At 41.8% G+C, this 25,789-nt stretch overlaps 1 protein-coding gene across 2 annotated transcripts in view; it reads left to right on the top strand.

The window, feature by feature from the left end:
- Positions 1-25,789, top strand: part of LOC124795002 (tubulin epsilon chain-like) — a 145,675-nt gene that overhangs the window by 82,994 nt on the left and 36,892 nt on the right. For both annotated transcript variants that reach the window (XM_047258756.1, XM_047258755.1), the window contains exons 5-8: positions 1,679-1,799; positions 15,102-15,229; positions 16,462-16,581; positions 17,140-17,280. In XM_047258756.1, the coding sequence (XP_047114712.1) occupies positions 1,679-1,799; positions 15,102-15,229; positions 16,462-16,581; positions 17,140-17,280 (510 nt within the window). The remainder of the gene's footprint in view (positions 1-1,678; positions 1,800-15,101; positions 15,230-16,461; positions 16,582-17,139; positions 17,281-25,789) is intronic.

Genomic DNA, 25,789 nt, shown 5'->3' with positions numbered 1-25,789 from the left:
TATCAATCAAGGAATGTGCATTAATCATGACACTGAAGTCGGTGCAGAGGTGAAGCTTACCCGTGGACTTCTTAACGATGTAGTGGCAAAGCCCATTCACTATAAGAAATAGGCCGAATGACATTGAACAATGTCAAACCTTCTAATTCAGCCTTGACTGAGTTGCGCAATGCAACAGGCATCTGCCATGCCCGAAAAAAATGAGGGCAGGTGGACTCTCTCATGGTAAGGGGGCCTGAAAAATGGTAGCACAGCTGAGTCCAGGGGGAAGCAGTGATGAAAACTCAGACCAGAGGTACTCCTGTTGCTGATCCAGAATTTGATCTGACACTAAATTTACCGAATTGACAATGGAGAAACGGAAAGCAATAAACACATCTAACCTGAACAAGTCTGCAGTATGGGAATGGTCCACAACAAGGCAGGTGGGAGGGCAAACAACAGATCTGTTAGATATAGGAGTGGAAAACTGACCTAGGATTGGAATCTGCTGTTTATTGTAGCTAACCAACTTCTGTGGAACCTGTGTGAGGGGAGGAGAGCCCAAATCAATGCACGTTCTTGCATTTACAAAAAATCACTGAAGCTTTTGTGACCATTTGCATTTTTAGCAGTTTACTAAACTCACATAAGTCAATTAATAATTTGTCCATGGGACCAAATGCCATCTGAATTGGAAGAGCATTAGAGAAAGCAAAAGTGAGGGACGTTGATTTGCTGCCCAAAAGTTATTTTCAGGCAGAATTGGGAAGAAAATGAAAATCATACTTTGTACATGAGTATAATCTGTGGTGAGAAGGACTTTGACTTTAAAATTCACCCAAAGCATAGTGAGTTCCAGTGTAATTTAGACTGGACAGGATTAGACTTGTAAGATTGTGACAGCTTAATTCCTTTCAAATTTTTGGTTAGTGTCATATACGCCATAATCACAGTTGGTTGTCATGAAATATTTTTCTTTTCTCCATTGTACTTGTAGTAAAGTGTCTTTTTACTGTTATGTTATGATAATATATGCACAGTCATCTCTACATAAGCAAAACTGTGTAGATCCAAATGAAAAGCTCGGCAAATCCAAATTATTTTTCTTTATAATTTATAAAAGAAAAGCTGGATATTTCAAGGCCTGTCATAAATATACTCCCTAGGTAAACATAAATTATGACGAAAAGGAATTTTGAATGTCTGCCATACGAAGGAAGTAAGGGGGAAAGGGGGGGGGGGGGAGAGGGAAGGTTCTGGTGCACTCTCTACATTTTGCTTCTGAACATCTCAAATTGTGTGTATTTTGTCATTATTTCTTTCCTTCGAAGGACACTGTATGTCTCTCTGGACATTCTTCTAAAGGATATTTTTTTCTTTTTCATATTTTAAAAATTTTCTTTCTTCTCATTTTTCCTTCAGCTCATGATGAAGACAATATTAATTTTGAAAACTGGAGATAGATAATTTTTTGTGTTGGTGCTGCTCTTGCCTATAGCCTTCCACTTCTGCTTGATAGTAAGGAACAAAGTTTTCTTTCATGGAATATGGTTTAGAATCTTTTTGTATTTTAAGTTGGGGTTTCAGTTATGTCTGCAATTCTTTCTCTGTCCTGTCATCGAATTTGCTTTAGATTTAAAATTATATTGAACTACAAACTACTTTATACAGGCATGCTTCTCATACAACATTCCAGGTTGGTGACATGTGTTTATCCTGCTGGCAATGATGATGTTATAACAGCTCCTTATAATGCTGCTCTAGCCACACAACAATTGACAGATCATGCCGACTGTGTCTTTCCAGTTGGAAATAAGGTACGTTGACACTTATTACCTCCCCCCCCCCCTCTCTCTCTCTCTCTCTCTCTCTCTCTCTCTCTCTGACAACCATCAGCCATATTAGTTAGACTGTTTTGTGTATGTAATCATAAAGAATCTGTTCCTACAGGCTTCAACATTGAATAAATATTCTGTGGAGTGTTAGATGAGTTACAATATACTGTTTGTTCTGTAGCCCTATAGTGAGGAGATCCACAAGGATATGGAACATCATATCAGAGAAACAGAAATACAAAATAATACGAAAAGGGTAGTTACTCACCATATAGTGAAGATGCTGCATACAGATTGGCACAACAAAAAGACTGTCAAAAAGTAAGCCTTAGACCAACAAGGACCTTCAGTCAGAAACAGACAGACATACACACACATACACCACACTGCCCCCCACACACACAAAGTGACTGCGACAGTCTCTGGCTGCTGAGGCCAGACCAGACTGGCCGGCCAGTCTGGTCTGGCCTCAGCAGCCAGAGACTGTGGTCATTTGTGTGTGAGTTGTGTATGTGTGTGTATGTTGTCTGTTTCTGATGAAGGTCTTGTTGGCTGAAAGCTCACTTTCTGACAGTCTATTTGTTGTGCCTATCTGCGACTCTTATCAAGAGATAGCTACCCTTGTAGCACAACTACACCGCCACTTTACATTAATGAACACCTTTAATGCTCATAATCCTGTGTGGGCCAATGATGCTAAGACCGGTGGGGGATAACTATTGGGAAGACTTCTCTTGGAATTGGAACGTTGCTTATTAAACATAGGCATACCAATGCATTTTAGTGCTGCCTTTGTTATCTACTCTGTCTTTCAATATTCACCCCAAGCCTTACCACCGTAATGTTGTGGAATGTCCATGGAGTCCTGTGTAATAGTGACATCTCTTGATCATGCTATCCCTACTGTATTGAAGCACTGACAAATTTTTGCAACACTGGTCTCTTAGAATAGCTAACAGTACAGCCTATGTCTCCAAAGTGCAGATTCAAATCTACCAGGAGAAAGAAAATAGTGAGTTGGTGCAGAATGCTGCTTCTGTGATTTTAACTGCCACGGAAGCAACATTACCTTTTTTGACAGGACCACCATAGGAAATCTTTGTGCCGATTGTGCGATGAAATAGCTGAGGCAACTGGAGAACAGTGAAGAGTGCTACAGTACTATAAATGCCGTCCCTCTGTGACAAAGTTAATTACATTTAAATTACTCAGAGCGAAGGAAAGGTTTGTAACTAAAAAGTCTTGGCAACAGCACATCTGCTTTACGGGGACACGTGTTCCATCCAGATATTGGCTGAACTTTGCTGTATTTGTGGGCAGCTACTACCCACAGAAATTTCTAGCGTTTCTCATAAAATTGACATTATTAGCGACTGCCTGAGTATTGATGAACTTTTTGCCACACACTTTGCACAGAAAAATCTGCATCCCGTAATTGCTACTATACCTTTACAAATTACCACATCTAGTGGAACACAAAACCTTATCCTTTCACCTGCAACATCTAGAAACTTAACATTGGTCCTTTTAAGGAATGGGGACTAAATAGCCATTTAGCTTCATATCGAGATATAGCCCCAGATATCAACAAATACACAACCAGGTTCTTCAAAACTGAACAAAAAAATGGTTTCATGGAGATTTTGAATCGAATATGCAAGAGGGAGTTTCCCCACCAGGATTAGGGTGAGCATTGTAGTACCCATCCTGAAACTGGGGAAAGGGGCCAACAACACAGATAATAACAGACCAACTTGTCTAACAGTTAATTTATGTAAATTATTGGAAAGAATGGTTAATAGGTGACTATGTTGGTGTTTAAATTCAAAATGACTCCTGTCTCAGTTCATGTGCAGCTTCCAGGAATCTCAGTTTACCACTGACCACCTGCTGAGACTAGAGTCTGCAATCAGAGGCATCCTGGCACACTAAATGACAATTGATTACCATATTGTTGGATTTTAAAAAAGTATGTAACACCATGTGGTGCTATCACATTTTGTCTGCATTACAAGTGTAGTGGTTTTTTCCCATTTTTATGCGAAACCTTTTATGACACAGACTGTTCTGTGTTTGAGTTAGCCTGACCTTTAGATAAATGCATGAGAATGGAGTCCCACAGAAGTCAGTGGTACATGCAAACTTTTTTGCTATTGCAGTCAATGATATCATGACTACTGTGGGGTCTGTGAGTCTCATTGGTATTATGTGTACGTGACTTCTGTATGTATTATAGCGTGACATTAGTCCATGCTGTTTAATGGCACTTTCAGAATGCTACGCGAAAGGCACAAGATTGGGCTCAAAAGCAAGCCACTGTTTTTCCCCAAAGAAATCTTGTGTAGTGCATTTTTGCAAACTTCAGTCTATGTTCCTGGCCGCAGGTTTACTTAGGAGACCAGCTTCTAGAAGTAGTTGATCAATCCTACTTGTTAACATTATTATTTGATAGTAAACTAACGTGGACACCATCTGTACGACAACTCAGGAATAACTGTATGAGGAAACTAAACACTCTGTGTTTCATCGCAAAAACCTCTTGGGGAACGGATTGAGAGGTTTTATTAAGGTTTTATAAAATGGTAATTTTTGTCTCATGTAAACTATGTATGTGTTGCTCATCGCTCAACAACACCATCTGCTATAGTCTTATTGGACCTTGTAAGATTAGGAGCTGGAGCTTTCAGTACAAGCCCAGTCAATAGCCTCCTTTGCAAAAGAGGCATCACATCTTTTAGAGAATGATGCCAGCTCCACCTGATGAACTATGTGGTCACTACCAACCAGCAGCCTGAACGACCTTGTTGTCCAATGCTGTTCCAAAATGACAGAATCTGGCTGCTGATGAGCAGCCTCTGAACAGGTGGACTAGCTGAGGTTCAGTTTCAGAACCTGTGTAGAGGACTCCTGCCCCCACTCTCCACCCTCCCCCCACCTCCCCTGCCCTCTTCCCCTTACTCTCGATCTGCTTATATGCAAACAACCATATCTTGGACTCCCGCATGGTGTCTCCCCAGCCCAGTAATGTGGGTGGACCTGTGCCCCGGCACCAAGTGTACTAAGATCCCATCACTTACCACTGGATATTTAACTCTGCATATCATGATTGTCCAAGGGATTAAAAACGTATATGATGTGTCTGTTCAGACAATAGTAGAACTTGGTCCACAAAATTTTTCTATGCTTACCTTTCATGCATTGTCTACTTCGAAAATAGTATCTTTCACAAGTGATAATCATCTCCCAACACAGTTTCCACTTTTGGAAACAGTCTTGGTATGCCTCTTGCTGGATCGCACGAAGTGCCGTCTGCGAATTTTCGTTTATCTTGTCTAATGTTGCAAATCTTCATCTTATGTGTTGCTGTATAAAGTACCAAGTTCCATTAATTGTGTTTGTTCTTGCTGTAACAAACTTTGCATTGAGTGAGGGTTATGTTTCCTCCACTTGTTAGTGTCAATCCTAAGTCATCTGACAAACATCTCAATGCAAGAAACACTCCAACATATCATTGCCAAGCAGCAAGCTTTCACAAAACAACAGCAGGCTCTTGCCACAGCCCTCAATCGAGTGGTATTTGCATGTTCGTGGTAGGTTATGTTCCCAATGGTGTGACCATCACCCTCTCTGGCATACGATGAATCGGCGGAAGATTGGGACTCCTGCAAGACTTGGTTATGCCAGAAGTTCCAGGACAGTGCAAAGTTGTGTAGGGCTTTCTTTCACTTGTAGCTTTTGCAACAAATGTATCGGTTGTTGTGCAGACTTGCACCTTTACAAGAACTGGACAGCTTATCATTTGATGAAATGTACAAGCTTCTCTGTACCTGTTACTGTGACTGAACGCGCGTCAATACAATGCACGTAGCATTTTATTGCTGTCAGAAATGCCCATACCAATCGTACAAAGCCTGGGCTGCTGAATTACACGGGTTAAGCTGTCACTAGTACCCATCACAAATCCTACACTGATCACATGGTGCGTGATGTTATTATTCATCTAGCTTCGGATGGGAAAGTCACAAAAAAGCACTTCAATCCAAGAATCTAGCACTTAAGGATGTGCTTAATGTAGCACAGTCCTTTGAAGTGTCGTGGGCAGCAGGCAGTTAGCTTGCTGCATGGGGAGAGGTATTGGAAGTTGCTCAGTCAACCCTGTTAGGCACGCTGCAAGTGTTGAGGATGATTGGGAAGCTGTTGCAGCAGTGCAACCTTCAACTTAACATTGCATGGGGAGCATTGGTTATGGCCACAACAACAACAGACGATATGCCCCCCTTGCGTCCTTGCCCATACTGCTTCGTCCAGCGAGCATGTTGCATGCCCCTAGCTTTCGGCTGTTTGCCACAAGTGTCGAAATTAAGGCCACATGGCATCAGTATGTAACTCTTCTCCAAATGTGGCGGACACTGTAGTACCAATGGACATCAACTTTATTTCTGCAATGACTGTCTCCCTGAACAAAATATGTCTTGACACACTTGTGTTTAATAAACCGCTTAAAATTGGAAGTGGTCTTGTGAGCTGCAGTGGTTTTAGTAAACACAAGAACATACCTGGACTTGCGGTCCTCTCCCCTCGCATAGATTTTATTTATGTTGGTTAGTTACAATAAACAGCAGATTCTGATCCTAGATAAGTTCTCTGCTCCTGTATCATACAAATCTGTTGTTTGCCCTCTCACCTTCCTTGTTGTGGATCATTCCCATACCACAGACCTTTTCAGGTTAGATACATTTACTGCTTACAGTTTCTCAATCGCCATGAGGTAAATTTAGTGTCTGATCAAATTCTGTATCAGCAACGGGAGCCCTGTGGCCTGAGTTTTCAAGACTGTTTTCCTTGGGGCTCAGTTGTGCTACTAGTTTGATGATGTTCGATGTCATTCGGCCTATTTCTTCCAGTGAATGGGCTATGCCACTGGTCATCATTAAGAAGCCGACGGGTAAGCTTCGCCTCTGCTCCGACTTCAGTGTCATGATTAATGTACATTCCTTTATAGATATATACCCTTTGTCATGACCTGACAAGTTGCTCCCAAAATTATCAGGTGGCCACTACGTTTCCAAGATTGATTTGTGGAAAGTGTACCTCCAGCTCCCCTTGGATGAGGCCACTAGAGGCCTTCTTGTTGTTAATACGTGTTTCAGCCTATACCAATATCAACACTTACTTTTGGTGTCACTAGTCCATGTGTTTAATTTTTTTTTTTTTTTTTTTTTTTTTTTTTTTTTTTTTTTTTTTTTTTTTTTTTTTTTTTTTTTTTATAGAATTTCTGATGGCCTCTCTGCCCAGCTGCATTAATTATCTCAATGATATCAATGTTTCGGGTTCTTCCACCAAAGACCACCTTAGAAATCTCTGATTGTTGTTTTCTGTTTTGCAGTCTGCGGGTCTCAAGTGCAATCTTGCCAAATCTCAATTTTTTCATCCATCAACTGAGTACCTAGGTTTGAGAATTCTCATACAGGGGTCAAGCCATTGCATCACCATGTTGATGCAGTTGCACCTTTATTGCGGCTGACCTCTATTAAGGAACTGCCTGCATTTCTAGGTAAAGTTGTGAACTACCATAAGTTTTTACTGTACGCACTTTGTTTAAAAATTTGCCTTTTTTCTGGGCCCCAGTTTGTGACCAAATGTAAGCTTTCCACTCAGCAGCGATATTCTCTGTGATTGAAGTGGAGGCTTTAATGATTATTTCGCCCTTAAGAAATTTCACATCTTCTCTTATGGTTCTAAGTTCCATTTAATCACAGATCACAAGCCGTTGTTTGCTCTTTATAATCCTTTAGCTTCTGTGCTGGACAAGCAGTCCTCTCTTCTTTTCCTGTTATAATTATCAAATCCATTACCGGCCTACGGTGCAAAATGCCAACACCGATGCACTGTCTCACCTTTTGATTGATCTACACCTGGCATTCAATCAGGACAAGCTGCTTTGTTTCTATTTAGATACTGAGAACGAGAATGCGTTCAATGGTTTTGCCATCACTAGTGCCATGATAGCATCGGCTGTTGCCATAGACCCTGTACTTAATCGGTTTCTCTTGTTTGTGCTGTACGATTGGCTGGAAAAACCCCCAGGTTTTGCCTCGGATCTCTTGCGTAATTACTTCTCACTCCAGGACACAATTTTGTATTTGCTGGGGCTCTTTTGTTAGCTCTGGTGGACATTGCTCTACGGGTAGTGATTCCCACTTCTTTAGACCATAACATACTGTGGCTTTCGTGTGTCACTCATGGGGGATCTTTCGTACCACAACTATGGCCTGCCAGCATGGGTATTGGCTGGGCATAGATAGGGCATTACACAGCTTATTGCCACTTGCCTCCCCCCCCCCCCCCCCCCCCCCCCCCAGCTTGTTTCTCAAGAATTTGCATCTTTTTGTGAGGCTTGTCATCCTCAATGTAATGGTGAGGCTGAACGCCTGGTTTGAACAGGTCCCCTGAAGCTGCCTTAGACTGTTTTTTGCGTTTGTACCATTTCACTCTGGTAGGGAACAAGAACTCAGTAGAGCTGCTATATGCACACCAACTGTGGGCCCTCCTTCACCTGCTGCATCTGACTCAGTGTCCACTGCCTCCGACATTGCTGAGGCCGGTGCTGTTGTTGTCTATTGTGGCCCTGCTGATGCATCTGGCGCTGACCACTATCCTTGACAAAGACATTGCTATGGAGACGCCATTCAGGGTCCTGCCATGTGGCTCCTCATTAGAGGAGGTACGATGTGCCAAACTGCCCCCTCATCACTTCCACTTCTATTTGCCGGTGCTTGCCCACATGATTCAACAGCTGCCATTGTTGGATGATGGAATGGTCTTCAGTGCCATCATTGGCATTTTTCATGACTAATAATCTCAGTGTCTTGTGAGATCATTGCGTTTTTTCACAGTACCAGTGCTTTTTTCGGTACCAGAGTGCTTTTTTTTCGGTAGCAGTGCTTTTTTTCAGTACCCTGAATTTTTTCTGTGCCCTACATTTTTCTGTGCTTATAGTTTTTGTGTGTGGATGTGGTTTTCCTCCCTCCTAGAAGGGAGGAGTGATGTACCTTCGCCCGAGATGTGTGCAGTTTCAGAGATTGCACCTCCATTCAGTTCACAGTTCCACATATAGAGGCTATCTTGGTTGACCCCCAGTTACCCTCTGGTGAGCTGCTAAAGAAAAAGTATTATTTAAGCAGTCACAAACAACTGCTTGGCCTATTCTGTGCCCTAAATTACTGTTTTCCAGTCAATGTGTTCAGTGGTACAAACAACCTGTATGTTACGTATTGCTCTGTAGAGTACTATGTTCCAAAAAGTGTGTTTGTTCTTGCTGTAACAGAAACATTACAACTGAGAGCCCTAGACACTGACATTCGGTCACATACCAGACACCATATCTTGAGGGTGTGGGACACAGAATGGCAAAATACAGCACATACCAACAAACACCGAATCATTACAAGATACTACTAAAGAGTGTTGAACTTCACTCGTGGCCCTCTGCAAAGCAGCAGTCATTCTGTGCTGCTTATGTATTGGTCACACCAAACTTGCACCTGAATATCAGAATATTACTTGCAAAGAGGAACCTCTACTGTCCCCCCCCCCCCCCCCCCCCCCCAATTCTGCGTGTGAAGCTCCATTGACTTTACTTCATATAGTCAAAGAATACATACACTGTCTGAACTGACCTACAAATAAACTCTTAATTGCATGTACCTGTACCTGAAATGCTAACAGAGCACACAACAGCTGCTGATCACATCTTACATTTTTTAAAAGAGCGTACAATAAATCTAAAGCCCATGTTACACAATGCATCTAATGTGTACATATGCATATTTTTTATACATTTTGTTATCCTACTACCTCGTATCATTGATAAAACGCGTGCCCAGTTGTGTTGCAGTCTGGTTGTCACATTATGTTTCCTGGCAACTGGTAAAGGTATAGGAGTCTGGCCTTCAGCAATAGAATATCAAAGCCCAACATTTTGAAAGTTATTGTGGGTGTCTGCACTAAAATTCGCAACACTGCAGAGGACTAATACTTAAAGGTGGACTAAAGAAAATTGCAACACCAAAACATAATTAATGTAGAATAATGAAATTTCGGGAATGGCTTTGTCTAGTTAACATATCCAAGTGATTGACATTGAAAGACCACAGGTTAATGTATGTGCAGGATAAGCCATTGCAAATTTAAAATGCTAGTATGTTTATAACTGGTGTAACTGCCCAAATGTTGATTGCACAGCTTATGTATTGGTCACAGGTGCTGTACAGGTGCCGTATGTCAGTTTGTGGGATGGAGTTCCATGAATACAAGGACAGCTAACGGTGGTTGTGGATGGTGCTGGAGTTGTCATCTGATGGTATCCCAAATGTGCTCGATTGGAGACAGATCTGGTGATCGAGCAGGATAACACAACATGTCAACACTCTGTAGAGCATGTTGGGTTACAACAGTGGTATGTGGGAAATGTTATGCTGTTGGAAAACACCCCTGAAATGCTGCTCATGAATGGCAGCACAACAGGTCAAGTCACCAGACTGACATACAAATACATGGTCAGGGTGCATGTGATAACCACAAGAGTGTGCCTGCTTTCATACAAAATCGTTCCCCAGACACACAACTCCAGGTGTTGGTCCAGTGTGTTTAGCACACAGACAGATCGTTTGCAGGCCCTCAACTGGCCCTCTTCACCAGCATACAATTGTCAGTGGCACCAAGGCAGAACCAGCTTTATCAGAAAACACAACAGACCTCCATCCTGTCCTCCAATTAGTTCTGTCTTGACAACACAGAAGTTGCAAATGGTGGCGGTTTGGGGTCAGTGGAATGCATGCTACAAGGCATCTGGCTCAGAGTTGTCATTGAGGCAACCGTTTTGTAACAGTTTGTTGTGTCACTGTGGTGCCAGCTGCTGCTCCAATTGCAGTATGATGCACCAAAGCCATATGCTGATAGTAGTGACACATGGCCATCCAGAGCTCGGTCTTCTTGCAACCGTACATTTCCATGACCACTGCTGCCAGCAATCATTTACAGAGGTTTGTTGCTGCCAAATCTTTCTCCAGCATCACAGAAGAAACAGCCAGCTTCTCGTAGAACTATTACACAATCCTGTTCAATCTCAGTGAGATGTTGATAAGGTCTTTTCGCGACCTTACATTTCTGTGACCACCACTGCAAGCAATCACATACAGTGGTTCATTCCTGCCAAACCTTTCTGCAGTATTGCAGAAGGAACATCCAGCTTCTCATAGCCTTATTACATGACCTCGTTCAAACTCAGTGGTGTGTTGAAAATTGCGTCTTGGTTGCCTTAAAGGATTTTCTTGACTAAATCAGCTCACTGCGACCAATCTCGAGGGTAACTAATGCTCACGACTGTTAGAGCATGTAATTAAAACAAATCTGATTTGCATCCTCATAGTGGTTCTGCTAGTGCCACTCTTATGCAACTGGCATGAAATTTGAATAGACGTCATGTTTTAGATGTAGGAACGTGCCAACCAATTTTCATTTTTGTCACACAGCTCCCTCTTGGTGTTGGAATTTTTTTCCAACAGTATATTTTCGAGTGTCAAATATGTAAATGTGTCATTGAGACATTACATTGATATAAAATGTTAGACATACCAACAGAAGCTGAAAAGAACAAAGTGGCAAAATAACTTTATGAGCTGTGGCAGTTGCCAAACTGCATTGATAAGCCATAAAATTAAATTATGTAATGTAGAGAAAATCTGGAAATAAGTAAAAATATTACTTTCAGTGAAATAGTTGAGCAGACTGAGTTTGAGGCTGTTTTCTACCTTAATCTCCAAAAATGTATGCGCTATTATTTAATAATCTTCTCAACTTATTTTCAGATCCAATAGCATTTTCCCCCCACAAACTGCTGGCTTGGTGTGCTCTAATTACAAAAAATTCCACAGCGTTGTATTACCATTTGTTGTGATTACTAGATACCATTTCTTATTAACTGATTTTGGGTGCAATGGACAAGTGATGATGGGATATATGTCAAATGTGAGATCAGCACACTACTTGAGAATATTGACGGAAGGTACATGACATTTATTTACCTCAGCAAAAATTCACTTCCTTGTAATAACGTAACATTTCCACATTGGATACTTGTCTATGATGCCTTTCACCTGAAACCATACATCATGAAGCCCAACAGAGACTGCCAGCACTAGAAGCCGAAACATATTTTCAAACAACATACTGTCAAAGGGAATGTGTGTGTGTGTGTGTGTGGCGGGGGGAGGGGGGGGGGGGGGGCTAGCTGAAAACGTACGATATTCAGGCCAGCTGCTATAAAATTCTCCTGAGTAATATTTGACTGCCTGTTGAGTAAGTGAAATTAATTATACAGACAAAATTACTTAACTGAAAAATCTGAAAGCATGTACCTCACAAGTGCTGATGTAGAGGACACTTCACTTGGACACCATAAACAATGATACTTGTTATGTGGAGAAATCTCTTCTAAGCACACGTCAGCAGAGTGGAAATTGCATGGCATTGTGTGCCAGAGAAGTTTTGCAAATATTTCAGTTCTACAGGTGTTGTTCTGTGGCAATGGAAAGCAGTAAAGAAGTACAATTTTGAGCATTAATAATATAAAAAAGCTACTTTTATTTTAAAATCAGTTGTTAATATGTTTCTGAATGTCATTTGTGATGGCCTTCATCACATTGACTTTTGTTTCTATTTAGTTGCCGGGTTGTCATCTTTTGAGTACTCTACTCTGCAGCAACATATTGCTGCAACTTGTCATCATCTTTGTTGCCTTCAGTTGCGTCTCAAATGCCTTTCAAAGTGGACAGTGTTGAGGTGCCCAGTTCATCTTTTTGTCTGTCTCATGCTTTTTGTTTGTTGAAATATATGGCTCCCTCTGTATTGGATGGGGTGAACTCTGAGGTACTGAAAGGGGGGTGGAGGAGGGGGGTGGCAGATAATTCTTGTGATTACTGGAAACAGAAAATTGACACAGTATTATACAACATACATGTTACAATATTTAACATGGAATTGATTATGCAAACTGTTGTTGCCTGTTTAAAGGTGTCTGTGTAAACTATTGTTTGTACAAAAACTTGTATGTAGGTGAATTCTGGAAGCACTATTTTGCTGTGATAAATATTAGAATAGAAACAAAATGTCAGTGGTGAACGTCTCATTCCATTTCTCCGTACAACTACATGGCTAGTGAATTGCCAGTGCTATATGTATGAGAACATATCATCATTTTCATTGCATTCCACACCTATTGTGGTCTCCTCAATACTCAGAAATAATTGATGTGTTATTCACTTGTCTCTTGCAGTTACTGTTTATTCATTTCATTTCTTAATAATACTTATACAAGGGTCATTAATATTGCTCAAAGTAAAAAAAAAAATATTACGTCAGCCAGTAACAAACTGTTCATTGGTGAACCATTGATAATACTGAAAACTGTGCAGAAATGGTAGCATGAGAGAGTGACTTGTTTTCTCAAATACACTTCACTAATAACAACAAGTATACTCAATGAGTTGCAGTGTTGGATATGCATCTACATTCTTTCATCAGGGTCATTTTCTTACGTAAAGTAGTATTCCTACAAAGGAAGGGCAACAAAATGTTAATACTCAAAGTGCGGCTTGGCATATTTCTCACAGTTCTCCTCTCTGTAACATGGAACCACCACATGTTAGGTTGGTAAATGTGCTTTCTCACTTACTCTTATTTTTTATTTCTGCACAGTAGTGCAGCTGCAGGAAAATAAAATGGCTTTTGCAGTCCTGATTTGTTGCCTCAGGCAAAACTACTCACGCTCTTTCATCCACTATTGGGCGTTTCCTTCCTGATATGCTGAAATAAAGCAACATGTAAAACCAAATCAAACACGAACTCTTAATGTTTGTTTGATCCATTCCATTTATAGAATACAACACAGTCAGCACAGAGAATGCTTTTCACAAGCAGCTTGTATTAAAGTAAGTCTGCCAGCAAAAAAATATTGCTTTTGTTTAGTTATTGCATTTATGAGAATTTCCTCACTGAAAACTGCAGAAAAGCTGCAGCATGAAAGCATGAAGTTAGTTGCTAGCCACAGACATCAACATTAACAGCAGACCATTAACAATAATTAGAAGAATACAAACTCAGAATAACCAGAGAGTGAGCATGGAGGTGGTACCATTTGCTGGTACCTTAACTTCTATAGGCTCTCAGCTATGCTGCAGTCCCCAACTAATGTGTCCTACTACATTTACTCCCTGAATCTACATGTCTAGTTCCTTTCCATTTTACATATAATACTGTTTTATGAGTATTTATGTCAGTGGAGCGAATGTGGTGGGGAAATGCTTCTTACCACAGGTAATGCACTGCACCAAGGGGCATCCAGCTTCAAACTGGCAGTCCCCATCCGCTTTCCTTTTAGATCTAACAACTTTTGCCACTATTAATGGGTGTATTTGCTTCTCTTAACCCAACTTGTGAAAGCAAAATGTGAAAGATACTATTCAAGATGAGAAAAATAGTAAGATCAAGAGACACCTTATTTGTACCGTCTTTCACAGACTTCATGAGGGCAGAGGGACTGATAACGTGGTAGTAAAGTCCATTGAGTCACTTCTGGCATCAGTGTAGTGGATGTAACATTTGTGAAATCATCAGTATCCACATCCACCCTTTGCTTATTATTTGCCACTTAATGAGACAGGTATGACATGATTCCTTTAGAGCAGTATCAGATTCCGCCCAATTAAAATGTGTGTAATCTGAGAGATATACAGTGCTCTGAATGTTGCCCCCATTTACCTCATAACTGTTTCAACTCAAAACATTAATCTGAAGCTAGTGAACCATAATCAGACTTTTAGCAAACTGTGACGTTCTCTACACCAATCTGCAACACACTGGGTTCGTAGCAATTGTTTAATGAGCACATTAACTGTGAATCTGAAAGCTACAGTGGACAAAGCAACAAACAAACTGAGTTTTCTTGATATGAAAAATGTAACTGAACAGACGGAGATAACAGAGAACATGCAATTCTAGCTGCCGGTAATTCTCACTACAAAATCAATTAATGTGTCACACATGATAGCATATTGCCTAAAGAAGAGATAAGGTAGAAGGAAAAACAGGCAATAAATATTTAAAGTTTGAAATGGGGACTAACTAAGAGGCAGTGAAAGAACTTTGTGAGATGCTTTACGAGTAGTTTATTTCTGTACTTGTGGAAACAATGTTTGTTTAAAATTATGCTTTTTGTATGTGAAGGCACTGATTGATATATGCAGCCGCATGCGCAGAAGTCGAGATGAGGAAGTGGTTCGTCGAATTGTCAGATCCAAACCATTTCAGGATATGAATCATATCATTGTTCATATGCTTCTCAATTTAACAAGGTATGGTATTCCAAATAAAATGTTAGACAATTAAGTAAAAAAAAAAATTAGTATCATTATTACATAATGATCCTTTTTCTTAATTTTAAATATCATGTGCAGAATTAATTCTTTTTGTATTTGAATATTTTACTCAGATTTGCATTAAAGTTTAGAAATAAATAATAACTAGCAACCCACCTAGGCTCCACATGGGTAGCAATAAGTATCTACAGCTGGATGACTTGTTTATAATATGTACTGATATACTCAGATTTTGCTCATGAACAATATACCTATTGGTGAAAACTGTATCAAAATTTCTACGTTAGTACCTGAGAATAACCTGAACACACAGACAAAAACCATGGTGCGGGGCCTCAATTTATAATATGTACAGAAGATAGCTACTACTACTACTTAAATAAGGAAAAAATAATGATTTGAGCAACATAATGCCAAGTGACTACAGTTGTCTTAATCTTGTTTTCCTTTTGCACTATAAATGGTGCCTTAAAACAATTTCATAACATTTTATTTATGTTGATATGATATACAGTCATACTTTGGATGTGTTATACTTTTTCATAAATGTGTAATCCATGGTCACAACTGTGTGCCCTGACATTCAAACTGCTTTGATGTCCCACGTAACAAGTCCATGGAAGTTCTTCGATACATTGACAATATACCAAAGCAAGCCTCAGATGACAAAAAAATTATATATATTCTTTTTTATAAAATGGGACTTTGAAATCCTGTCATCTCACAAGGGTTAATGTGAAAACTACTCAAAAATAAATGTTTGTTCAGTGAGCAATTGAAGAAGTATGTTGTTTGTTACTAGGACAAACAAGAATAGACGGAGACAGTGTCCTCTTGGGGAAAACTGCTGGGAAGGGTAGATGACTAGGAAATATGGAAGAGCAATATGGGCACATTTACTAAAAAATCTAAGTTTTTACATTCACTATTAACATTCATTTCATATTCCCATTGTGTGTTGTCATTACCTCATAGTTTGGGTAACTCACCTAGGAATCCTTTAAAGACATTGCACACCTTATTCTGTGGCACTTATTATAAAGATGAACTCTTCATTTCAAAAGTTTAGAATTAATTTTAATAGTGTGTACTTTTTTATCATTTAACTGATTATGTCATGTTTGATTATGTATTGAACTCCATATTGCTGGAGAAATGCACATTTTTGAAGTAATTGACTATGTATAATCAAAGTACATTTTTTGCAGTGGAGCTAGATTTCCTGGGACTCTCAATGTAGATATGGGTGACATTCCAACTAATATGGTGCCATTCCCAGGACTGCATTATATTTCCAGTGCTATTAGTCCCCTGGGGGCACTGTTGAGGTAATTCCACTCCAAATATTAATGATTGTTATTTACACTTCTCTCTCTCTCGGCCTGTCTGTCTGTCTATATCATCTCATACACAGAAGGTCTTACCAGTCTCCAGCACTCTTGCCTCCTTTCTCAGCTGAGCACCTCGTGATAATCAGCCATCTAAGAAATCACATTTCCAGTCGTTCTTCACCTTCCAGCTGTAGTGTCCTCTTGATACTACTAATTTGGGGATGATTGAAAGAGCAGGAAGTTCAAACAAAATTGTCATAAAAATGGAGAATGAAGCTTAACAACAGCCATAGCTATTAACAAAATTTCCATGAAATTTTCCGGATTTACAACTCCATCATCCTCTCATTTCATCCACTCATTCTGTATCTCATTTACGTCAAGGTCTTACCTGTTCACCAATGCTGTTTCTTTGAAAAAATATGGCATTTCATATTTGCTCTGACTTTGTTATCATGAACATTTTCTTATGTCTCATAACGACTAGTGATTTTTTTCTCCATAGTTTCCAGTGTATCTACCATTGCAGATTTGTATGTGAATATTTGTTTTCAGGAAAGAAGAACTTTTTCCTGCTGTTTGGTCAAGGGACAACCAATTAATTAATGTTGATCCTGTGTCAGGAGTTACTATGGCATCTCTTCTTGTTGCCAGAGGAGCTGTGTCTCTTGTTGAAATGCGCTCAAATATTGACAGGTACATTATTCTCAGTTGATTAATATTTCAGTTCTTTTCTTTGCTTATTTCTATTCCCATGTATCTTAAAGAAAAGTAAAATTAATTTCACACCTGATAGTTGAAGCTTTGAGTTATACACAGGCAAATAAACAAAGTTGAACTTGTAACAAAAATACGCATACGGGTACATTGACATGGCGCTGCAGCTTGACTTGGGTGACAGGGTGTGTTGAGGGTACTAAGTGAGAGGAATTAGGAGAAGGGGATGACAAGGGAGGGGTGAAGCGAAGGCAGGATGATGGCTAGGATAAGGAGAGGCAGCAAAGAAATGCATTTGAAATCTAGCACCAACAACGTCTCACAGATGAGGGCACATGGAGCTGTGTGTGATACACGATGAACAATGAGAGGAGTACGTCTGTGGGCAGGATAGAACAGGGGAACACAGAGATTCAGAGAAAACAGTACCTCCATTTTGTTGTTGTCTCTTCTACACTACACCCACCAGTGGATGGCACTTCCACTGAGATCAGCAATACCTTACCCAATAAACTGAAGGTGTTACCAAGCCCTCCAGAGACATGCACTACACTCCAAACCTAGTCCACAAATCAGCCCCTGAGCCATATCCACACATGCTCCTATTTATTCAACCAATCTTACAAACCAACTACAAAGGAACACTCCCTTATTAACCAATACCATATCCAATTAAAACAGCTTAACCACATCCTCTGGTCTTTGATTGTCTTTCTTTGCGACCTGAAGTGAAGAACATGCATCACATAATCATTTCAACCTATCACAAAGTAGTTTTCTACTGCTCACCCAATATGTGAAATATCCTAGTCCATTGCCGGCCGCGGTGGTCTAGCGGTTCTGGCGCTGCAGTCCGGAACCGCGGGACTGCTACGGTCGCAGGTTCGAATCCTGCCTCGGGCATGGGTGTGTGTGATGTCCTTAGGTTAGTTAGGTTTAAGTAGTTCTAAGTTCTAGGGGACTTATGACCTAAGATGTTGAGTCCCATAGTGCTCAGAGCCATTTGAATCCTAGTCCATCCATATCCCACCCGTATTACCAATCTCTTGCCACATGACCCTGCACGGGACCCAGGTCACGGACTTGTCCTATGCACCCATTCATCACATTCTATTCCTCTCCTGTCAAAGGTGTACATCATCCTATCAGAGGAAGGGCCACCTGTGGAAGCCCTCATGCCTTATACTAGCTCTATTGTAACTTTTACTGAGACTTTTATTTAAACGTGACTATGAACCAGCTGTGCACTCAATTGAAGTGTCACTGCCATGGCCAAGAATAGAACCTGCAGTGACAGTGCATGTACTTCAGCACAACTTGCTTGATTTCAGAGGCATACCTTGTCATCTGGAGACACCCTACTGGATCCCCCTCTCCCTCTCCGGCAATTTTTACTTTGTGCTGTAGTTGGGAATTGTCATTTCAACACATCCTTCTATCCCACAGTTCCTCTGGTCTCAATCTCCAGAAGCTCCTGTCCCACTACACTCCACGCCAACCCTGTGACTTTCCTCCTGCCCTCCCTTCTCACTAAAGGTCCAAACCACTTCAGTCAAGTTTCTGTATATGATTCAATGGGCTATTAATATGATTAAAGGCTACCTTTGCTCTTTTCCTTATTGTATTTCACTCATCAGTTTTCAGCATTGTTTCATTGGTGAATTAGAAAAAAATTTAGCATTGGCTTAATTTCTGTTGGTTGCCTCCTTATGTGAATGAGAATAATTTGTGGTATAAGTTAAGTCCCTTCTCTCAGTCTCCTAGCATATAAATGCAGTTGGTGTATCTGAATTGAGTTGAAATAAGTGGGGATGTCAAAGAACAGTAAGAAAGTAAAAAATATTACATAAGTAAAGCAAGGGGGAAATTAGAAGTAAAAAGGTTGTAACTGCCAATAAGAATACAGAAAAAAATATGCAGGATTATGTAGATCAGTCTTTGAAGCTCTTCATAACTATATAGTCAACTCTTATGGTAAATTATTTCTTTAAGAAAAGACATCTTAGAACCATCAAAAACTCTTACAACAATGGTTTGTTATTTTCAACTTCTTTTAATTTTAAATCATCAGGTTGACAAAAATATTAGCAATGTAACATGGAAGAATAGTTCATTGACATCAAAAGTGCAGGCAGAACAGAGGAGTTCACTGTTACCAAGGATCATGGTTTTTACAATATAGTTCAGTTTTTTGGCATCAGATGAACAAGTTACGAGTACCCATTGTAATAGTGCAAATACTCTGGAATGTCAGAAAAACATATTTTAAAACAATGGTGCCTTATTGTGTTCTACCTGTACTTTTAATGCCACCATTCCATGTTATGTTGATAATTTTTGTTGATATGATGACAGTTTTAAAACTGAAACTAGTCAAAAATAATAAAAATTATTGATGTAACAGCTTTTCGTGATTTTGAGAGGTCTTTCTGTAGTCATTTAAGACCAGTGGATCACTACCAGCAGAAAGTATTTTGTACGAAGAAAGTATGTTACAAAAGTTGAGAAATATGTTAAAACTGACTTGGGGACTGAGTTACAGTGGTTGGAAAGAGACTAGCATTCACCTAAGGAAGTTGGCAAATATAAACAGGAGTGATATTGCGGTGTAGTGGTGTTAACTTTAAGAGCATGATTAAAGTTGAAAGTTCTGATGTGAACTGCATCAACTTGCCTTGCTTCACTTCACATTGAGGATTAATAGATTCCATAGTTCCATGAGTGGTGCTGCAGATCCCATGGTGCCCCCTGCTGAACTACATACCCTATGAAGTTCCTGTGCAACAGGAAGTGTAGAATCACATGCCTTGGATGATGGAACAGAAATGCACCCAAAAGGGTTGTTGGGGGTGGGGGACTGAAAATAACCAGAATACTCGAAAGAAAAAATGAAAAATATGGAATGTATTCACATTTGTGAATATGAACAACCATCAGCTGTATAATGAAATGTCAACAATTTGTTCCAGACTGGGACTCGAACCTGGATTTCCTGCTTATCACAAGTGGTCACCTTACTTTTAGGCTATCTGAGCATGACTCAAGGCCAGATCCAGACTTCCATATGGTGTCAGCCATGTTTCTACAACCCACATTTGTACATTCATCAAGTATATTCCTGTACAGGGGAGACATTTTAATTGAAAGCTGCTTTCCTGGTGTTGGCAGATAAATACAATATTGCAGTGCCTGTGTTGTTCAGAAGTATGATGCAAAGTTAATTTCAATATGTATGCTTGTCATAGTGGCTGTTTTTGCTGCAGTGCCTGCTCCTTCAGACATATATGCATCTCCGAAGAAACATTGCATTCTTAAAAAAACAGGCACTGCAATATCGTATTTATCTGCTGATATCGGGCAACAACTTTCAATAAAAGTGTCCTCCCCTCTATGGGAATTACATAGTGTATGTATGAGTACGGGTTGACACAGGAATGACGACATATGGAAGTTTGGGTATGGCAATGAGTTGTGCATGGATAGACAAAGCAGTTAAGGCAACTGCTTGTGTGAAGTGAGCAATCCACGTATGAGTCCTGGTCCAACACAAAGTTTCATTGTCGTCATTTCCTCGTACAGCTGATGGTTGTTTGAATTCGCAACTGCGAATACATTTCATGTTCTAAAATTTACATCCATAAATCTAAACTTTTGAACTTTGTAAACAGAAGTGAATTACGGTTAGTTGAAAACCAGAAAAAAATGAAGCACAAAATACTTTACCAATATTTCATGTGCAACCTGCTGAACAGGTTATTAATTTGAGTATGCCTTAGTAAAGAGCACATTTATACATAAAATTTTATCATTTGCCATTTCTGAAGTTCTGATGTTGACCACAGCCAAATAAATTCTTCAAGGTAAAACAAGTTAATGGAGAACGAAAAAGTCAATCAGCTGATCAATATTTTGATTCTCCACTGACTTGATTCATGTTGAAGAAATTTTATATATGTATACAATAGAGCCCTGGTAATTTGAGCTGATTGGGGCTGAGGCTACCTCGAATTACAGAAAACTCAGATAATAAAGAAATATCACTAAATCAACAGGTAAATCATGATTAAAGATTTAATGAGTACAATTATGATCAAATAAATAAAAAAGCAATATAGTACATACCTGGGTTATGTGTACGTAAGTAGGGAACACCTTTCCAAGTTGCAAAAACATAAGTTACATTTAAAGAAACTGTCCATAGTCTTTTGTTTTAAAATGGAGCATCATTTTTTAGCAGAAATGTCGCTTCATCTTCTAAGAAACATGTTGTCAGTTGGAGTAGCTTCTGCTTGCTGCTCAATTTAACACAATGCCACATCTAGTGCTGCCAAACCCTCGGTGTGAATGATCGCTCGTACAATTTCTTCAGACAATTCCTTGTTGTCACTGTCTTCAGTGGGCTCACTAACCATTTCAACAATTGCAAGATCGGTTACTTCAAACTGTTCACCATTGATCATCCATTCTGAAACATCACTCGTATATGCATTTTCACATCCAGCAAGCTTTTTCATCAGTTCTGCCAATGGTACGTCGTCTTCGCCTGTACTGTAGATATCTGTTTCGTTCTGTAAAATTGGATTCCAAACTTTTTTAGTCTCTGCCATGAATCAGCTATCCAGTGAACTACATCTTTTATCGTAGGTTTTTTTTCTTTTTAGAAATTCTTTGATGGTTCCTTCACCTTCTGTTGCCCCCCCCCCCCCCCCCCCCCCCCCTGCGGGTTCGGGGGTTAGAATAGGCCCGTGGTATTCCTGCCTGTCATAAGAGGTGACTAAAAGGAGTCTCAAACATTTCGGCCTATATATGAAGATCCCCTCTTGGGTTTGACCTCCATTTTTCCAAATTCTTCTGAAGAGCGGGCCAATTGGGGAAGGGCGCCTTACATGGTGCATTGTGTCCAGCGTGCATTGAGACCTTTAGCCAGCTTTCTCGTCGTTGCATTGCTGTCCCACTCGTTCTCCATCTCTTGGGCAAGGATACATTCCTGGGTGTGATTTCCACCATGCACTGTGCAGTGTTGCTTTTTGCGGACACGACGATCATGGACTTCCTTGCACCTAATATCCAGCACGGTAGCCAGACCGTTGTGGTGGGGCCACAATGTACCGTGTTGGTTGTAGCCCCCTGACAACACAGGGATCGCTCTGCTGATGCCTGTGCCGTTGACTCCCCATGTATGCCAAGGAGTAGATGCCTATCACCATGGGGCATCGGGACTCGAGGCAATGGCCATCCTGTCAGGTGGCCCTTGCTGCGGCTGGGTGGCGCCCGTGTGGAAGGCCCTTGATCGTAGTGGGTGGCATCAGGGTGGATGACCCACAATGAAGCGTGGTACATCATCTCTTGCTGGTGGTCAGCTGCCAGCAGTCTAAGTGTTCTCAGGCTCAATTCAACACTCAGAAATACGATCCCAAAACGCCCTGGCCACACCGTGGGAGGAGCGTAAGGCTCAAGATGGCAGTGACACTTATTCTCCCCAGTTCCTAGTTTGTACGAGAGCTGATGGGGAGTCTTTCATATCAACAAAGCCTCAATTCTTCGTAGAGCAGTCAAGAAAGTTACCTGTTTGCTGGTCCAGGGCATTATTTTCCATAGGGACCTCCTTTTGCAGTCTGATGATGAGCCCCCCCCCCCCCCCCCCTTTCCCCCGACGCAGTGCTTTAAGTGCTAGAAGTTAGGCCATATGTCTTCCTGCTGTACTTCCAGCCTCACATGTCGAGATTGGAGACGACCATCAGATGCCAATACTCTATGTGCCCCACCTCCCATCTGTGTCAACTGCAGAGAGAATCATTCACCTTGCTTGCCAGACTGCAGGATCTTACAGAAAGAGTGGATAATCATGGAATACAAGACCCTGGACCGACTGACCTATACTGAGGTTAAGAGGAAATATGAATGACTCCATCCTGTGCGAATGACTTCCTCATATGCCACCACTACGATAACCGTGATAGCCCCATCAGTTCAGCGAATTCCAGTTGGCTCACCAAGCAGTACAACTCCACATGCCCCCTTGCCCATGGGGGGGGGGGGGGGCACTACCCACCCTGTTGCTCCTGCGCCACCTACCTCTGGAGCAACCCCCCCCCCCCCCTGCCACCCACCCACCCATTGTGGACGTCTGTCCCCACTTCTAAGCCAGAGAAGCGTCCAACTTCTTCAGCTCCTCTCGCTTGCAAGGGGTTCCTTGGGTCCCTCCCTTCCCAGGTTTCCACAAGTGGGAAAGATGACGCCCGATAGTGACATAAGTGCCCACAAGCAGCTGGTCGTAGGGCTTCGCGATCCTACTCCGTCCTGGAGACTGAATCGGTAAAGCCCTCCCAGCCAGTGAAACCCAAGGAGCAGCCAGAAAAGTCCAAGAAGAAGACCTCTAAATGAAGAAACTTCCGGTGGCACCCACCTCATCGCAACCTACAAGCTCTGCGACTGAGGGCGAGTTAGAGATTCTGGCATCTGCTGAGGACTTAGATCTTGCCGGACTCTCAGACACAATGGATAGCACTCACACAGGTACTCACTTGGTGGCAGCAGGTGACCCAGCGGCATAATCTGCCTCCCCGGTCCCTTCACGCCTTTCTCGGCCATGGACAGTGTCGTCCTTCAGTGGAACTGCAGCGGTTTTTTCCACCATCTTGCTGAGCTCTGACAACTTCTCAGCCTTCATCCTTTCATCTACATTGCTCTTCAAGAAACTTGGTTTTCGGCAATGTGAACCCCCGCCCTCCATGGCTATTAGGGTTATTATAGGAACCGGGTAGATAATGAGAGGGTATGTGGTGGCGTCTGTGTCTACGTCCTTTGTTCTCTTTACAGCGAGACTGTCCCTCTACAAACACATTTAAAGGCTGTCGCTGTTCGGGTGTGGACGCCTCAGACTATCACTGTCTCTATCTTACACCGGATGGTGATGTCCTGCAGCATGTCCTGGCTGTGCTGATAGCCCAATTGCTGCCTCCTTTTCCGTTACTGGGCGACTTCAATAATGCCCATAACCCTCTGTGGGGTGGATCAGTGGCAACAGGCCGAGGCAGCATCGTTGAGCAAGTATTGGCACAGCTCGACCTTTCCCTTTTACATAATGGTGCCTTCATACATTTCAGTGTGGCGCATGGTACGTACTCAGCCATTGACCTTTTGATCTGCAGCCCTAGCCTATTACCATCTGTCCAATGGAGTGTGCGTGATGACTTGTCTGGTAGTGACCACTTTCCGATCTTTCTGTCACTGCCACAGCTCTTCTGGGCGCCCCTGCAGATGGGCTATGAATAAGGCTGACTGGGACTTGTTCACCTCCATAGCCACTATTGAGCCTCTTTCCAATGACGCCATTGATTCAGTGGTTCACTCGGTCACCATTGGCTTTGTTACTGCCACAGAATCTGCCATTCCCTGATCTTCTGGGTCCCCTTGGCGGAGAACTGTGCCTTGGTGGTCGCCTGAGATCGGTGAGTCGATTAAAGATTGCAGGCGGGCACTCCAGCATCACAAGCGGCATCCCTCATTGGAACACCTCATCACCTTTAAACGGCTCCGTGCGCGAGCCCGCTGCCTCATTCGCCAACACAAGGAGTGCTGGGAGAGGTATGTCTCCACCATTGGCCTCCGTACCTATCCATCGCAGGTTTGGGCCAAGATTAGGTGACTCTATGGCTATCGGACCCCGCCAGCATCCCTACGCTTTCACTGAATGGAGCAGTCTGTACTGACTGCGACACAATTGCAAACCGCTTAGTGGAGCATTTTGCTCAGAGTTCTGCTTCTGCGTATTACCCACGGCTTTTCCGCTCCCTGAAAGAGCGGTTGGAACGTCGGAGCCATTCATTTCACACGCGCCAACCTGAATTGTACAATGCTCCGTTCAGTGAGGGAATTCCAAAGTGCTCTAGTCGCTTGTCATGATACGGCTCCCAGGCCAGATCGCATCCACTGTCAGATGCTCAAGCACCTCTCGGTAGAGTGCCAGCAACGCGTCCTACACTTTTACTACTGTATCTGGGTTGAGGGGGAGTTCCCGTCGCAATGGCGGGAAAGCAGCGTAATCCCCATGTTGAAACCTGGCAAGAACCCACTGGAGGTGGACAGCTACCGCCCCATTAGCCTCACCAACGTAGTTTGCAAGTTACTCGAACGCATGGTGAGCCGGAGGTTGAGTTGGCTACTTGAGTCTCGGGGCCTTCTGGCTCCGTCTCAGGGTGGGTTCTGTAAGGGCCACTCTGCCGCCGATAATCTGGTGTGTTTGGAGTCTGCCATCCGTATGGCCTTTGCCCGCCATCAGCATATGGTCGCCGTCTTTTTTGACATGCGGAAGGCGTACGATACAACATGGCGACATCACATCCTCTCTATGCTTCATGGTTGGGGTCTTCGGGGTCCGCTCCCGATTATCATACAAAATTTTCTGTTGCTTCGTTCCTTCCATGTGCAAGTGTGCTGCCTGCCATAGTTCTTCCTGAGTTTAGGAGAATGGGATACCGCAAGGATC

The sequence above is a fragment of the Schistocerca piceifrons genome, chromosome 4, assembly GCF_021461385.2.
Source record: "Schistocerca piceifrons isolate TAMUIC-IGC-003096 chromosome 4, iqSchPice1.1, whole genome shotgun sequence".
In the NCBI taxonomy this organism is placed as follows: Eukaryota; Metazoa; Arthropoda; class Insecta; order Orthoptera; family Acrididae; genus Schistocerca; species Schistocerca piceifrons.
Note: the sequence above shows the minus strand (reverse complement) of the source record. Positions and strands in the feature narration are given on the sequence as shown.